Source organism: Helicoverpa zea, chromosome 26 (genome assembly GCF_022581195.2).
Source record: "Helicoverpa zea isolate HzStark_Cry1AcR chromosome 26, ilHelZeax1.1, whole genome shotgun sequence".
Taxonomy (NCBI): domain Eukaryota; kingdom Metazoa; phylum Arthropoda; class Insecta; order Lepidoptera; family Noctuidae; genus Helicoverpa; species Helicoverpa zea.
Window position 1 is genome coordinate 639,744 of NC_061477.1, and position 18,123 is coordinate 657,866.

Consider the following 18,123-nt stretch of genomic DNA (forward strand, 5'->3'; position numbering starts at 1 on the left):
GTTAGTCTTTCAAGGGGCGGAGGATGTCTACGCCGGAACGCAGCCCGTGAGAAACGGAACGCAGCTACGCGGGGCGACGTAAGCGGGGGGGGGGGGCAGTTCCGGTGAAGGAAGTGTACTGCAATTTTTTCTCTCGAACAAAACGCATCGTTATTTACGAAATATTGTTGTTTTAGTAATTAAGTGTGATTATTGTCGCATACAAGCGTTAAAATCATATGAGGTCGGTCGGTTTCATTTACCGCTCGGACACATACTGTGCAGTTTTATGGCGCTTTTTATTTTTATTTTCTTGTGCATTTGTAAATACATAAAGTCAAAGTCAAAATCATTTTTTAAAGTAGGCTAATACGATTAGCACTTTTTAACGTAAAATTTTACAAGAATGACAGCACCCCCAAAACGCCCCCCTTTCACCACTTCCTAGTGTTATGGCTGGAAAGAAGAAGCGGTGAAGAACAAACTTCCCAGCAACACAGCTGTCTATTACAATTTAATTATTATTAATTTATTTTACAACTAGCTGTTGCCCGCAACTTCGTCTGCGTGGGCAATATAGAATAGTCAAAATACTACTTATCCCGTAGGTGCATTCTTTCACGTGACAGTATAATTATGATTAGCACTTAGCAGTCGCATAGATTCATTGATCAAGGTTGTGTTGTGGATGTGACCATTTATCTAAACAAAAGAAGTAAAGTTTGTGACGTTGTGAATATCTCTGGATCTAGTCAGCCAATTTGGAAAATTATTACGTATGGTGCGTAAGTAATTTTCACAGGAAACAGCTATAATCTATGTCTATATGCTTTGAGTCTGACAAAGCTGTCATTTGTACATTTTCTGCAGCTGCTGCGACTAATCAGAAGCCAGAAAGTCTGTCAGTCTTACCATGGATATCGTCTTGTGTAGTTGACTGGATTGAAGATAGGTAGATAGGTAGTCGCTCCAAGCAAAATATTGGTACTCAAACAGATTCGGTGACTGGAAGCCAACACCAACATAGTTGGGGATTGCTGGATGGATGATAAAATGAGTCATCATCATCAGCAGGCGCATAGGGTAGGATAGTTTCACTATTGGGGAGAAACACTTGTATGACGGGGATTTTCTGTGCACTTACTCACTATGGTAAGGCTGACCCCACATTAGGCGTGCGTGATCCTCGGGCGTGTGAGTAGCGCGGGCGTCGCGAGCGCGCTGCGTGAACGTCGCGTTTTGCTGCCCTGCGGCATGTGTGAAGAGTGCAAGCGACGCGCTCGCGGCGAGCACGCGGCGCTCGAGTTGCGTTCTTACCCCTTCGCCCGCTATCCCCGCCGCGCCGCCCGCTAAACGCCTTAGCAGTTAAACGTCAAGGAGAGCAGCGCGTGCGCGCCGCGAGCGCGCTGCAAGTGCCACAGGGCAGCAAAACGCGACGCTCACACAACACGCTCGCGACGCACGCGCGGCGCCCGCGCTACTCACACGTGTGGTGGCCTAAGCCGGGACTCCAGCGAAATGTTTGCATTAGTTCACGAATAGGCAAAATGTACGTATCTGTGAGAGTCCACTTCATGTGTTCGTACTTGAAACCTGTAGTTTTGCCAAGATTTTCAGAATGTACGCTCGCAATTTGTCATTTCTTGGTGGAGCCAGCAAATCAAAAGAAACATAAGTGTTGTATACTGTACGTCACTACCGCACACCGGGAAAATTTCGCTCTTGCGGAGGACGTTTATATACCATATTTTGTGTCACACGTAAACAGGACGACAGAAAGTATCCACCGAAACACTTTCAAAGATCTGATGAACGAACAAATCAGACCTGACTTGGTCACCTGGGGCCAATCAGAGCTCTATGAAGCGATAATACGCTTTGGCTCCTACTATTATTGTGGTTTCTGAAAATTTATTCACCTCATTCAACGATGAATGTAATTCTGATGGTACTATTAAGAACACTTGCTTAGCGCAGAAGCTGACGTTGGCAGGTCAACTCTTTTGACTTCTCCAAAAGGATACCATGGGTTTTTGTGCAATGCACACCTGCAATGCATTCTGGATTAGGATAGGATATAGGTGGATAGGATTTGCAACAGAGAACAATTCTGTCTTTGTGATTAAATGACATCAAACGTAGTTTTATATAAAAGGTGTTTTTTAGGGTTTTTGGACTTGGGTCGGGTCTTACTGAGACTGTTCGTAATCGTGAACAGTGTATTTGCGATCAGAAGTTGAAAGTAAACATGTCTTTGGTATGCGGCGCGTAATTTGTACGTTTTCAGACGCATAAAGCATTTTACGTGTGTATGGTATTAAATCGAGAAAGCTCCCATTTCTTATCTGCACTTTGTATCTGGGCTTGTTTTTAAAGCTACAGAATCCTACATTACCTACCTCACGCTTAGCAGCGCTTGCGAGAGATAGATCCTCATTTCTTCTAGGATTAAGTTTACATATTTTGCATCAGAAAAAATAATTAAGGTCTACTTAATACAACCCCAGCGGGGCCCAGCAGGGCCAAGGCCTGCCGGGGCTGCGGGTTGTTCGAAAGAGATACCGCGGCCCTGGTACACAAAAGGCCTATGACGGAACACGACGGTTTTTAGTCAGTAAGAGTCTGACACTCCCTCACCGCTGCTAACCCACAGCCGGAGGGGTCATTTGATGATTTTTGACGTCGGAAAAAAAAGGTCTACTTAATACTACTCACTCAAAGTAATTTGTTTTAAGGCCACCACATTAGTGGAAGATAAGCTAAACTATGTTTATGAAAAAATCCTGATATGAACTCCATCTGTAACTTTAAATGATAATTAATTGTTCCACTAAAGTCATCATTTTTGACATTATGTTCAAAAAATAATTTAGATGGCATCGTTTTAAATTTGGCCGAGAACTATTAATTTTCCTTTCATCAAGGTAATAATATAGTTGGATTTTGATGTGGCACGGCAAACTGACAAACACTATTGAAATTTCTATCGAAAAATTACACTTCGTGTTAAAATATGGTGAATTACGGAAAATACACAACTCCATCTGTTGAAATAATAATCCTCTATAAAGAATGTATTGTCATTTACCACCTCGCTCCTTTGACAAATTGATGGTGTATTTTATTTACCACAGATGGAGCTACTTTAACCTTGGCTAAACAAAATTTTCATATTTTTTTTTTCTTCCGAAGTTACTCATAAAGGTGTGATTTTCTGTGTAAAGATTAATAATAGGCCGATCAACTAATATAAGTACAACATTCAAATGTACAGTTTTGACAAATAGATTGCGTGTCGTAATATTTTACATCTTGAATTCACAAAACTAATCATATCTTTTGATAGAGTGAATTGATTTCGATGAAACAAAAACTAAGTAATACCCCAAGTTACGTAGAATTTTTGTATATAAGCATTGTCTGCATTTAATTCGTAGATTTTACGTGAATCCCGAACAAACAAACAGATAAACAGACAAACAGACAAACAGACAAACAGACAAAAATGACAAAAATGATGGAAATGGGTTCTGTTAGTTATCCTTTAACATGCTGGCTATTTTTTTTGTCAATTTCTTCAATGTACAAAAATTACTTTTCTACAGATTTATTATATGTATAGATTATACAATTCAATTTCATCAATTATTAAATTAGAACACCTAAAAATACAAAATAAAATAAAGCATCCACTTCAGATCTGCCATCTGCGTTTATCTGTGAAATAATCATTAACATTATACCTAATATTCCTTTTTAACAAGAATTTCTTTGATTTTGTTTTTAAAAGAACTGTCCGTTAATTCCAACAGATGAACTGGAATTCTGTTATAAATGCGTACACAAAGCCCCACAAATGAACCGTGCACCTTATGTAGACGATAATTAGGTGCGGTTAACTTATGTTTATTTCTAGTATTAAAATGATGTACGTCGCTGTTTTTACTACACGAGTGCCGTCGAGCCATATATTTGTCAGGCATCGTTTCCCGCTCAGCCTTATCCCGGATCCGTCTGCAATGGAAGCAGACTTTGTTCCCGACTGTTTCTGATGCGTGTCGGCCATTATTTCTTCTGAGCGTATTTTGGAGTTTCCTGTGAGTATATTGTACGTGTTTCTGTTCCTCTCGGAATTTGTGTAGATTCATGCGTTTCATACAGGGTTGTTGTCTACAGGTCTGGTTTTTTAGGAGGGCCTTAATCTCAGGCTACTCTTGTGCACGTGGTCACCGCGTGGGTGATTGGTGTCGCCGTGGTCTTGCGACTGTTCGTCGGCCAGGTACGGTCCGACGGGTGAGCTGTGACAGCGTGGCTGACCCACCGTGGCGGCTACCGCCTCCACGCTCCTCGTTACATGAAGACGTCAGGTACCTTGTGTTGTGCGTGAGTGCTGTGTGATTACCTGTCCTGTACGACATACTCCGGAGGACACGATTTCGTGTGGAGATAGACGGACCCCGTATATCACCGATGCCAAGGGGAGCTATTTGAGAGACTGAGGGATAGACTTTCAGACTAGGGAGTTGTATGCAGAGAGAGAGAGTACTTTGTGAGCCTTGTCTAACAAGAGCTTTGTATTAATTTTATTATCTGGCTGCGTGTGTGCAGTATAGTGATTACTTCATTTAACGATTGAGCTACCAGTCACCAGTGTTCTGTTATAAATCGACATGCAGCCCTAACAACTAAAATAATAGAGCTGACGCTGCATCGACGCCAGGCACGTGTAGATGTCACGTTTGCACAATTTCACCTTTTTGGAACAATAATTTAATTAATGAGTCATACTTTGAATTTCGCGGCGGACACATAAAAACCTTTGTAATCTTTCTCGGACAATATACCCTTTTTACTAGTTCAAACATAGTTTCATTTTAGTGACTCTGGACCTGCCCGGTAACAGTGGTGTCAGAAGTGGGATAGTCAGTATATATCGTTACTGGCTATCCATAAAACAAATACCAAATTCGCCGCGTTCCGTGTCCGCCGCGCGCACAATCTGTATTCCAAAGTCTGCTCAGTGTGACTCTACTATCTCTGTTGACTCTATCCGTGACTCCATCCTATGTGACTCTGTTCGCGAACTCTGCAGTTTGACTCTCTGTCGTTACTAAATCTATCTGTGAACTTTGTCCGTGACTCCGCTGCCTCCACAAACTCTGTCCGTGACTATTGCCTCTACCGGCTCATTCCGTGAGCTCTGTAAATATATCTGCTGTGCCAAATCGACGCATTAAGAAGACCTCTATTCTGTAACATCATCGCTGTGGACATATCAATTAAATTCTACCAACAAGATTCTACCTCGGGCGACCTCCACGTAAGCGAAACCGTCTTACGCCCGAGTCGTGAGGTGCTGACGTAGCTGCCGCCAACATCAGGCCTGTGTTCACGCAGGCTATCCAGAGACATCGTGATGCGTTTCGCCCTCATAACCATCGCAGTGCTGTGAGTAGAAAATATTTTTTATTCGTTATTGCCACATAAGTGTTTATATTGGAAATCTCTCAATTTCTTTCTCCCTTCAACAACTTCATAAAATGGCTAACTCTGAAGCTAAACAATTACTATCCCCTGTCACTGAGGCTTATCCTATTCAAGTACTCTGTAATTTCATAACTCCATATCAAGGAGAAAGGGAAACTCTATCTGCATTTCTTACTAATTGTCAAAATGCTCTCGATCTAGCGTCGGATAGTCAAAAGTTTTTGATTCTTAAATTCATTATTTCAAAACTACAAGGGAAAGCGCAAGTAGCCTGTTCGAACAAAATATTTGACAACTTTGAAGACTTACGAACATTTCTAAGACAAAATTTCGGAGAAAGAAAACATTACAACCATTTACTGCTAGAGCTTCAGTCATGTAAACAGTTACCGAACGAAACCGTCGCGCAGTATGCTTTAAGGGTTGAAACCTGCCTAACAGATCTACAATCCGAAATCCACAACTCCAACTCTCTGAAAAAGGAGCTCGCAGGCCGTATTGCCATGACGGAGGACCTCGCATTACATACATTTTGCCTTGGACTTCATCCGAACATTAGCAACATAGTTCGATGTCGCGATCCCCGTAACTTGAATGCCGCCATCAGTATTGCTACTGAAGAAGAGAAAATTTACAAGTATTCGGTCAAATCCTCTTGTAAAGTTTGCAATAAAATGGGCCACTCTGAATCCGAATGTCGCTTCAGAATCAAACAAAGTAAAATACCATATCCAACTAAACAATATTATAACGCTAACAAGTTTCGTAATCCTCACGAACTTCCAACTCGAAACCCATACCAACACCTTAGAACACGAAATCCGTGTTACTTCTGAAACACCGATCGCAGTAAAGAGCTATAGGTTTCCGGAATGCCATAAGGAGGAGGTTAACAAACAGATAAAAGACATGCTAGACCAACGTATTATTCGACCATCAATGTCTCCATGGTCAGCGCCAATTTGGGTTGTCCCAAAAAAACGAGATGCATCCGGTAAACCTAAATGGCGTATCGTTATTGATTATCGCAAGCTAAACGAAATCACGATTGGAGACGCATACCCGATCCCAAATATTTCTGATATCCTAGATCAGTTAGGTCACAGTAAATACTTCACTACTTTAGACCTAGTCTCTTCGTTTCACCAGGTAAAGGTCAAGGACCCCGAAAAAACTGCTTTCAGCGTCCCATCAGGTCATTACGAATTTACTAGAATGCCTTTTGGACTTCGTAACGCGCCCTCAACATTCCAAAGACTAATGAACATTGTCCTAAGTGGCCTTCAAGGTACTCACTGTTTCACATACATGGATGACATAGTCCTCTTTGGACATGACCTTGAATCCCATTGCCAAAATCTAGAATCAGTATTCAAAAAGCTCCGTGAACATAATTTGAAAATACAGCCAGCTAAGTGCGAGTTTTTACGAAAGGAAGTACAATATCTAGGGCACATTATATCAGACCAGGGAGTTAAACCTGACCCTAAAAAAGTATCTTGCGTTCAAAATTTCCCCATTCCTAAATCCCCTCGTGACATCAAATCATTTCTAGGCCTCGTAGGTTACTACCGCCGTTTCATAGAAAACTTTTCCCATATCACGAAACCGCTAACAAACCTTCTAAAGAAAAATTCTAATTTTATTTGGTCGCCTGAACAACAGAAATCTTTTGATGAATTAAAACATAAAATAACTACTGCACCTATTCTCCAATATCCCGATTTCTCTAAGCCGTTTATACTAACAACTGACGCTTCCAATTTCGCTGTTTCCGCAATCTTGTCTCAAGGTAAGGTAGGTCAAGACTTACCCGTTGCATATGCCTCTAGAACTCTTAATAAAGCAGAAGGTAACTACTCAACTACTGAAAAGGAATGTTTAGCTATCCTTTTCGGCACTAAGGTCTTTAGACCATATTTATATGGCCGCAAATTCATTGTAGTTACAGACCACAAACCGCTGCAGTGGCTATTTAACTGTAAAGACCCAAGTTCAAAGTTAATCCGCTGGCGTTTGAGACTCGAGGAATTTGACTATGAGATAGTTTATAAAAAAGGCAAAATGAACTGTAACGCTGACTCACTGTCGCGTAATCCGATACTCGCCGTTAACTCCGATGTCCCCTCTACCGCTGAAACTTACGAAAAATATTTGCAAATTAGTCAACAAAACAATAATTCCTATGATACTGAAATAATAGAACATAATGAGTCGCTACTTAAAACCAACTGTAAGATGATCGCGTATCCCTCTGCCATTGATTTAGATGATTCTATACCATACTGTTCTGAAATCTTGCAGATGTCCAAGTTCGACAAAGACTCACCTGATATACGAGATTTAGAACGAGAACTATACACATTCCAAAGTACGTCTAACGAAAAACATGTGTTTACACACTTTTTCTTACGCGTTCACCATTACGACGAAATAAATTATAAGGACATATACAATATGCTAAGAGACTACCGCGATATGATAACAACGTGTTATTCAGAAGAAAAAGACTTTGCTATCTCCGATTTCCAAGACCCGTTCACTAAGTTATCATTTACTAAAATATACAATATAATAGGGTTCCTATTTCATGCAACAGGTGTTAAAGTTCATATTTACCATAATAATATTCAATACCCTACTCCCGCAGAAATCCCTCGTATACTTAAGGAAAACCACGATTCCCTTTCGGCGGGTCACCCGGGTTTTTCCCGCATGTACGATAGACTTAAAACTATATTCTGGTGGAAAAGCATGCGTCAAGATATAGAAAGTTACATCAAGCGCTGTAAGTCCTGCCAAATAAACAAACCTTTACGACGAACAAATCGCGCCCCTATGATAATCACTTCGACCGCAACCAAACCTATGGAAAAGGTATTTTTAGACGTTGTAGGACCATTGCCCGAAACTCAGGATTACAAATATAAGTTTATTCTTACTTTACAAGACGATTTGACAAAATATTCTCAAGCTTATGCAATGAAAACCTGTTCTGCAGAAGAAACTGCGCATAAGCTCGTTTTATTCATTTCTCACTTAGGTATCCCTAGAATGATCGTTACCGATCAAGGAACTAATTTCACTTCGGACGTTTTAAAGCAACTAGAAAGATTATTCGGAATTAAGCACATTTTCGCCTCTCCATACCACCCTCAAACTTGTGGCGCTCTCGAGAGGAGCCACGCAACGCTCAAGGAGTACTTACGGTCATACGTCGTTGACAATCAACACACCTGGAATCTTTATCTTAAAACCGCTATGATAGCCTATAATACTAATGTGCACTCTACTACCGGATATCAACCGATGGAGTTATTGCTTGGCTTTAAACCCTACATGCCTCAAAGCGCGGATACCTTAGATTTAAATACTTACACCGACTATATTCGAGCTCTCAATCACAGACTTTATTATAGTCGTCAAAGGGCACTACAAAATATACAAACTTCCAAAGAAAAATCAAAACAATACTTTGATACACACGCTAAGCCCATAACTTATAACATTGGTGACATGGTTTATTTACGGTGTCATCATAAACAAAATAAAGCCATGTCTCCTATTTGGAAAGGACCATATAGAATTGTAAAGATTAATGGGAATCATACTGTAACACTTTTAATCAATAGAAAACATGTTCGACATCATTATGATGAAATTAAGATTGCAATAGATGACTAGCTCCATTTTTCTATTTCAGGATAATATTTCAACCGTCTTCAAGCCTCAAGTTCATCACGCCGATCGTAGATAGTCCCGGGCTATACCTTGATCAACTTAATAACGTTAAGTTCACCAATGACCATTGGAATGTAGTAACATACTTAGATATAAGCCATGTGAAACCGAACTTAGATAAAGTCGAGTTATTAATTCAAGAAGTCGCCAAGTTTTGCGACACAAGCTCTTCCAGTAAATTCAAAATGGAATGTTCAAATTCATTGGCACCTTTACAGAATCAACATCTTAACAATGTTCGTAAATTTTCATCAATATCACATCTTGTTGAGGATCAGAAACCCAATCGTTTCAAACGTGGCCTCATAGACGCTGGAGGTTCGATTCTTAAAACGATCTTCGGGACCTTAGACTCTGAAGATGCTTTAAAGTTTTCTGACGCAATAACCCAAGTGCAGTCTGATGAAAAACAGTTGGCTCACCTAATGAGGGACAATATCCACGTAATTCGATCTACTATTTCAAATTTCAATAATACAATGTCAAAGATAAACAAAAATCAAAATCTATTAAATCAAAATTTAGACACTATACGGAACACACTCGAAAAACTATCCAACTCTAGCGATAAACTAGAAATCAAAAGTCATTTTATGATGTTATTGAACTCTTTACAAAGTATTACAATAGCCTTGTCGTTCGACGTTGATGACATAAACAACGCTATCCTATTCAGCAAGCTCAACATTCTTCACCCGACCGTACTTAGTCCTTATCAATTGTTTCATGAACTTGACCTACATAAAGACAAGCTACCTAAATACTGTGAGTTTCCTACAACTTTATGTTTAGAAAATATACATATAATTATAGACATATCTGACTTAGTTTCTTACTATCATCTTAATAAAATCATTATTGTCACGCGAATTCCACTCGTCTTGCCTCAGACATACAATCTCTACCACGCAGTTCCACTCCCAGTTCCTTATGATATTAGTAAACCTGACACTTATATACTTGTCGCTCCAAATAAACCTTACGTGGCTATAACAATAGACCGTATGTTCTACTCACTGTTAGAGTCAGTGAATCAGTGTAAAGTGATACAAAATGAGTGTTATGTGTGTTCTTTAGGAAATGTGTACTCAACAATCGCTAATCCGACTTGTGAAACAAAACTCTTAATCGACGCTATAAGTTCTCTACCAAACTTTTGTAATACTAAGTTGTTACACGGATCAATCGATGTATTTTTAAAGTTAGCTAATAATAAATGGTTGTTTGTTCAGTCAGAGCCCGGCAAGGCTCATATTACTTGTGGAAATGATCCTAGTAACCACGACCAGATTATTTCTGGTACAGGCATGTTATCCCTGCCAAAGTATTGTACAGCTTTCTTTAAAACATTAAAGTTTACACCTACTGACGATGTTACAATCAATGTTACTAATCAGGTGTCTAATTTCAATATTATAGATGACGACTGTTGTTATAATCAAAAGATAAACAAAACGACACGACACCTTCCTTTTGTCAAACTATCAGCTGTTAACGATTTTGACTCACTCTTAGAAGCAAGTGTGCATTTGAATGAACTTGAAAAGGAATTAAATAACATTGAACAGCCATCTCATTTACAAAGTTATGCAACTCACTATTTGTCATTAACTTACATTGTGTCTACAATCGTCATTGTTTACCTCTTGTACAAATCTAGAAAATTGTTATGTTTGATTAAACTTCAATATTGTTTTCAAGGGTGCAACCAACGAAATGTAAAAAGGGAACAAACAGCTCAGTCTGTTCAGACAGTAAATAATGCTTTTACTGAATCTTTAGACGAAGACATTCAAGGATCAAGTGAATCCTTACCAACTCCTATAAAGCGCAATGTTATGATTTAGTTTTCCAAATTAGTTTCAAGCTTTTCCCTCTTTTTATATGTGTGATGGATACCTATTTACTCTTAATTAATATTCATTGTAACTTAGTCTAAGTTCTTTTAATTATTGCAACTTTTCCTATTTTCTTTTCTATTTTTCTTAGTCATTTAAGTTTAAAATTGTAACCAAAACGAAGTTCAAAGTTGACATCTTAGATTTCCCATCACTCTTATCCGTGATGCTCAATCCTATCGGGGGGGTTGTTATAAATCGACATGCAGCCCTAACAACTAAAATAATAGAGCTGACGCTGCATCGACGCCAGGCACGTGTAGATGTCACGTTTGCACAATTTCACCTTTTTGGAACAATAATTTAATTAATGAGTCATACTTTGAATTTCGCGGCGGACACATAAAAACCTTTGTAATCTTTCTCGGACAATATACCCTTTTTACTAGTTCAAACATAGTTTCATTTTAGTGACTCTGGACCTGCCCGGTAACAGTTCACCTCTCGAACTTGCAAAGCGGCCCTGAGGCCTTGTTTAGAGTCAATATACTCATGTTCAAAGGTATAGGATTTTGACAGAGTTTGCCACTTCAGACCACTGTGGAACCCGAGACATAGTGGTCTGGGGCGGTCAGCCCTGTACGGTGTGAGCAATTATTATTGTGTGTCTATTACAGCATTGTATTATAATAACGTAACTTTTGTCTGTAAAATACATGGAATTGAAATCGAATTGTGATCTTTCATTGGTTTCCTATACCATTTAATTTTTACTGTAGAACGGTGGGAGTAAAAACCCCGTGCCGGGTTACAATGAATCTAGGTTTTGCCTTACGTATATTATATTGGCATAAATGTATTGAGACGCCACAGTCATAGCAAAAAGGAACTCTGTTTAGGAGCTTTATCGTCGTCAATGATGAGAGTAGATAGACTGTATCGCTCGCCAATGTATCACTATATTTACCATTGCAAATCAATGACTTTATCATTATGTACTGAGCTCTTGAGAATTAATGGGACGGAGGGAAAGATGAGCAAAAATGCCATAATGCAGGTAGGTGCCGCGCCTTCTTCTAGGTCAAATTCATACGGTGGGCATGACCAAAACGATCAGTTACTAGTGGACTAACGAAGCGTTCGGGTTCTTGAGACATCTGTCAACGATTTTTATTTTATTTTCTTTTGGTATAAAAAAAACTGGTCTATAGAAGGCGTAGAAGGGCGAAGAACAGTAACGTCCTCGTCCCTCACACCCGGCATTTTGGCGCGTTATTTTCTTAAGCGATTTTCCGTTATGGCACCTCCGCTCGTCATTTTGTTCTCCATGTGGTACTGAGTTCTTCTGTTTTATTATGCCAATGTTGCCACGTTAGAAAAAGCTGTGCTACCGCGAGAAAATATCTTATTCGTGTAGTTTTCCCTTATATGTATACAATTATTGCGTTCGTGCTATAGGAGTTATAGGACACCTTATGACAGTGGTTCAAAGCTCAATTCTGTTTTGACCTCACAAAATCACACTATGTTCTTCTATTTTTTTTTTATCACTCTCACAGACTACAGAGATACATACTCCACAGATGTATGAAAACTAAAATATTTTTGAATCAAGGTCAGCCCAGATTACTCGTGCAAACTCAGTTCAGCGGTTCGGCGATCTGACTACATACAAGTCCTGTCTATATTTGCTTTATCTTTATGTGATTGTATTGAAGAAGATTGTCTACAAAAGAAGGTAAGAAACTGAGTAGGCCTAATTATAAGGTTACATCCAACTAACAAAGATACTTGCCTAACGGGACATCTGATCTTCATTATGTTAAGGGACGAGTTTTTAAATTAAATTAAAAAAAAACTATGTTTCCAAAATAAACAACATTCATCTCAATCGGTCTTTTAAAACAAAAATTGATTGAGAATACATTCCTGTCGCTTACGCAACGCTCTTTTTATAGCCTATTTGCGTCTAAAACTAATGTTCACTAAAAAGTCTAGCTCTATAGAATGATAGTCATATCTATCTATTCTTGGAATCACAAGTTGCTTTGTATTAGCAATTTCATTAAAAACCTTTTTTTTCTTAAATAATGATTTGAACAGTCTTAACGAGATAGGTATTTTTATTTACAAACTATGGTCATTCCACCTGCGTCCCGTCGAGCTACTCCGTGATCCCGAATAAAATGTAGTCTTCTTCGGTAAATAGGCTGTTATCAAACACTGAAACAGTTTCAAATTGGGCCAGAAGTTTTTGAGATTACAAGAAAGCTAATAAACAAAAAAAACAGCTTTATAGTATCAGAATAGAGTTTTTAGCTACTAAATTCTCTAATCGCATTTCTTTTTTTTGAAGGTGATTTTTCAATTTGTAGATGGCGTTGCTTACACCAGTCACGTTGTCTGGCGACAACCTGGGCCAACGTCACCGACATCTCAACAGCTTAGTGCGCGAGGCTCATGAGAGCGGAGCCAAGTTCCCTGATGTGGAGGCTCTGCCCGAACTGTCTCCGCTCGACCGACTCTTCAAGATAGACCTCGCCGTCAAACTGCAACATGTACACTACATAATACATAACCTGAAACACGACGACATGCTGTACGTGAGCAGAGCCCTGAGAGCGACCTGGCTAGTACACCACCAGGACATCATTAACCCCAAACACTTGGAACACGTTCTCTTCCCAGAGATGGTGGCGCCGGCGGTCACCAGAATGAAACACTGGCTCTACATCAACCTGCGAGAGCCAGCAATGTGCCAGCAGTTCTATCAGCACTACAAACCGGACTCCTTTGACTATGCCATAAAGTTTCTTAACCACTGTAGCCAAGACTTCATACTGGAGGAGGTTCCCAACATACTGGCAAAGATATCCTGTCATTATTTGAAGGTACTATGTGAGAAATGTCCTCGAGTTGCTAAAATATACTTCGATGCGTTGGCGACGGATGATGATGTGAAAGCGCGCTATCTCGCACAAGAGAAGGCCTACTACAACAGCGTGAAGTGCGTGCTGAAGTCGGACGCCGATGTGTTCCTCGACATCACGGAGAAGTATTTTAACATGAACAGCTTCAGCCGCCTCAGTCCATCGGCGACAGACTACATCGTGCGTTGTCACAAAGCTAGATTGTGGAGTAAGTTGGAGCTGTACACGGCGTATATCCTGCATATCCCGAGCCTCGCGGCTCGGCTTAGTGTCGAGGAGTGTCAGGAAGTAGTGCTGCAGCTCGCTCGGGCGAGCTACCTGCAGCATCGGTTCAACTATAAAGCCGTGGAGCCGCTGATCAAGCGGCTCAGCCCCGACAAGAGAGCCGCCTTCAAGAAACGAGTGTTCGTGGAGAAGGACGTGGGAGAGTCTGTGCCGGACTGGCCCTACTCCACGCCGGATCCGCCGCCGCAGACCGACTCTGATCCGTATGTATTTGATGACGAAGAATTTAGTACTGTCTGCGGGATAAAAGTGACAAAGCGATTGATAAAAAAAAGAAGAGGTTACGATGACTATGTTGAAATTGTCTCTTGTGATATTGACAGAGTAAAAACTGACTTAGACCGATTGTTCGAAGAGTTTCGTTTCATTGGGTTTGATCGTGCTCTGCACGAGCTTGGACAGCGGTTACAGGCTGCGAGTTCAGTTGAGAGACGGCGCGATATTTTCCTCGTATTGGTTAGCAAGACCGGCGGGCGTAGTGAAGCTGTGTCGGCGCTATTACGTTTAGCAGCACGTCACAGTAACGAACCGCCACACATACGCGCCTCTATACTGCGCAGTCTCGTGAAGCGCGCCAACGTGTGGCGTCTCGGACTCGACGGGGGACCTCCCGAAGCCGCGTGCCGTGAGGGGCTGCATGCCGTTGTGATTCGCCAATTACTAGCAGGCGAATGTGAACAAGCTGTCCGCGTCGCGTTTTTGAATGATTTTTCCACGTTGACAGAATATTCCCTCAAGAAGGATGAACGAGAGCGTGTTGCCGTCGGTCTTCAGAACATGTTAGCAGCTTCAGCTGCAGACGCAGAGCCGTCAGAAGCCGCAGAACGGCTCGGTCAGATGCTTGATATCATTTTTAATTATGGCCTTGGTGTTGACGCAGCAATGCCCACGGTTATGGCTGTGAAGAGTTTAGCTTTGCGTGATGCAGAAGTTTCTCGCTACTTATTAAGACGGCTATACGATGCTAGAATTGGACGCCGTGAATTACTCCGTGAGAATTTAAAGTTTCGATGTGATCAGGCAGCGTTTCTTAACGCACTACGTCACGACCCAGCCACTCTCGAAGTGGAGACTATCGCAGATGAGGTAGCTTTAGGTGGATCACGTTTTGATGTATTTATTTCGAAACTTGTGGTATACTTCAACCATGACAAAGATGATATTACGGGCCGGCTAACTCACGTATTTCAGGAGAGAGTTTCAAAACGGTCGGAAAACCGAAGGAAGATTATAAAAAAAACGAATGTTTATAGAAGACGTCCTAAGAATGTTAATTTGACCCGAGCGCTTACAAGTCTTCTGTGCCAACAGTTTGGTAAAGTCTTGTCTGAATTGGACACAGAAGGCTCATCATATGCGACGTATGGCGCAGCGCTAAGGGCGTGCGCACACCGCGCCCGGCCTGCCATCCACTTGGCGAAGTGGGGCTGGCGCAAGGCTGGTGTGAAAGCTGTCGCGACGCTCGCGTTGCGCTGTCGGGAAGCAGAGAGAGCCTCGCTAACTCGTGCGCTAGCGGCCGAGCGGCGCACGGTGAGAGTAGCCTTAGCGCTCAGCATGCGCTCTGCGGGCGGCGCAGTGCTCGACACCTTCGCGGCAGCAGTCAAGCTGCGGCCGGCAGTCGCGCTGCGAGTAGCGTTGCTGTACTTTCGACGGTTTGGTGCTAGCGCTGATAAGGTTTGGGACCTGGTGAAACCTCTGTTTTCCACTGTCGACTTGGGACCGCGCGAGAGGCTTCGTGAATCACTTAGAAACGCGGGCTGGAGATCTAACATTGCAGCTGACTATTGGGCCACATTATATCTTGCTCTGCATAAAATTCCGAACTCGAAATCCCTGTTCGTACTTCGCAGTGTGTGTTCGCTTCTTCCAGAAATTAGACAAGACACGCTTGAAAACGTTCTGCTTTGTATGTTTAATATTACTGAAGACGAAATACCGGTGATACCTTTTCCTGCTCTATATATAAGATATCTGATGTTGGCTAGAAGTGATCAAGATTTCGAAGAGAGGTGTAGTAAGATCGGTAATCAGTTTTTTGAGATTTTAGAAAACTTACGCCGAGAAGGAGCTTCTGCTTTTGAAAGAAGATTGCATCAGATTTTGACTTGTTTAAAATATAACGCTGCGTTTATGAACACTGACTACACCAGTTGTTTGTTAGTAATAGAGAAGATCTTAGTGTGGATACAAACATTCATGCCCAAACAGGAATTTTTCGACATATATGTGCAGATACATCTGACAATGTTGTACTACAGAGCGGTGAGGCAGAGTATGAAACAGATGCCGGACGTGTTCGCTGATGCGAAGCGGAGGAAGTCGGAGGGCGTGGAGGCTGTGGGCTTCGTCCTCGGGAGGTACATAGTGAAGGAGGTGGCCCAGCTTGTGGAAACATACTTCGATTCCATAATAGAGCTGTACTCTGGTGCTCTGGATGGCTACTTTGATCAATTTAGTTGCGGGAAATCGAGATCTAAGTTCATTGGAGCTGTGCTTCGGGGTATGATGGCGGACGGAGTGGGTCTGCAGCGGCGCTTGGCGGTGTATGCGTTAAGATATCGACGATACGATATGGAGGACCATTTGAGAATAGAAATCACAAAAGAAATAGAACAAGATATGGCTGTTGAGATTTTCGTATATGCTGTAATTGAATAACCTGATTAATATTTTGTCATTGTGTCATCTGTGTTATAGGATTTTGTAGGTCATCAAAACGACTTCATTGGTAAATCGTTAGGTATTTCTAAATCTCAGAGCCTACCTTCATGTTAATAACCTCGTTTTGATAACATGTTTCGAGAGTGTTAAGTGCTTTTGGTTAATTTTCATTAATATATATTTTCTGCTAAGTTAATAGAATTTAATTAAGACACGATTATTGTTTTTTACAAATTGATATTCGAATGTTTTATTATTGTTCTGATTTTAAATATATGACATAAAATCGACACCTTTGTTTTATTTTAACTTGTCTCCATTTTGAGTCGGAACGCGTGCTTTTAGGGGCAGCCAGAAGAACAAAAAATAAATTGCGCAATTTATTGTACATTTTTTTTGTGTAGTTGAAATACAAGATATATTTCCTATTTTCTTTGTAAATAAATGGGTTTAATACTGATGTAATATAAATACAGAAGAATTAAATTAACGTAATTTCGCCAAAACAAAAAATATTGTAAATGTTTAAAATAATTTGAGATACAAAAGATTCTACTAGTAGTCTCTGGATACCAAATAGAATCTTGTTTCAGATATTTTACATAGATATTATTAGGATGATATTTTGTGCCGTTCTACGGTGTATTCAGTTCATATATATGTCATGTTCATTTAAGACTGAACCAAGACCATAGATATAATATTACTAAACAAGATTGCGCACGCTCAAAATATATATTTACGAAAATGAACTCTATTCTAACGCAATAAGGTACTAAATTGGTTGCATAATACACAGAGGCAAATCCGAGCCGAGAGGGATAGTTCGAACGGAGGCTGTTTGTCTCTTTCTAACACCTTGCCAGCATAAAAAAATGTTGTGATCAAAAGTTTTGTCTTCCCAAAAACAATTGAATCACTTATATTTTTATCTTATTTTAACAATTGTAAGTCAACAAATTAATAACAATCGCATTGATTTATTCGTATTTATTATTAAAACATAAACAACATAAATTTTTATTTTGCTTTTTTTTATTTTCTAGCGGTAGCCCTGAACATTCTTGGCGCGTAATCAGCATTTAAAATTTTGTTTATATTTTTTTGTATTAAATCAATTTAAACTATTAAAATGGTGAAAAAGTGTTGCGTTTCTACTTGCAAAAGTGAATCCTATGGTGGTTGCAATATATCGTTCCACA

General features: G+C 40.4%; 1 protein-coding gene across 1 annotated transcript; it reads left to right on the top strand.

Moving 5' to 3' along the window:
- Positions 1–12,039: 12,039 nt before the first annotated feature.
- LOC124643063 lies at positions 12,040–17,211 on the top strand. The gene is made up of 2 exons (XM_047181904.1): positions 12,040–12,783; positions 13,421–17,211. Exon 2 carries the CDS (start codon positions 13,421–13,423, stop codon positions 16,916–16,918), a length of 3,498 nt encoding a protein of 1,165 aa, XP_047037860.1. The 5' UTR covers positions 12,040–12,783; the 3' UTR covers positions 16,919–17,211.
- Positions 17,212–18,123: the final 912 nt, after the last annotated feature.

Coding starts and splice junctions, on each gene's coding strand:
- LOC124643063 (XM_047181904.1), top strand. CDS start 13,421: ATGGCGTTGCTTACACCAGTCACGTTGTCTGGCGACAACCTGGGCCAA.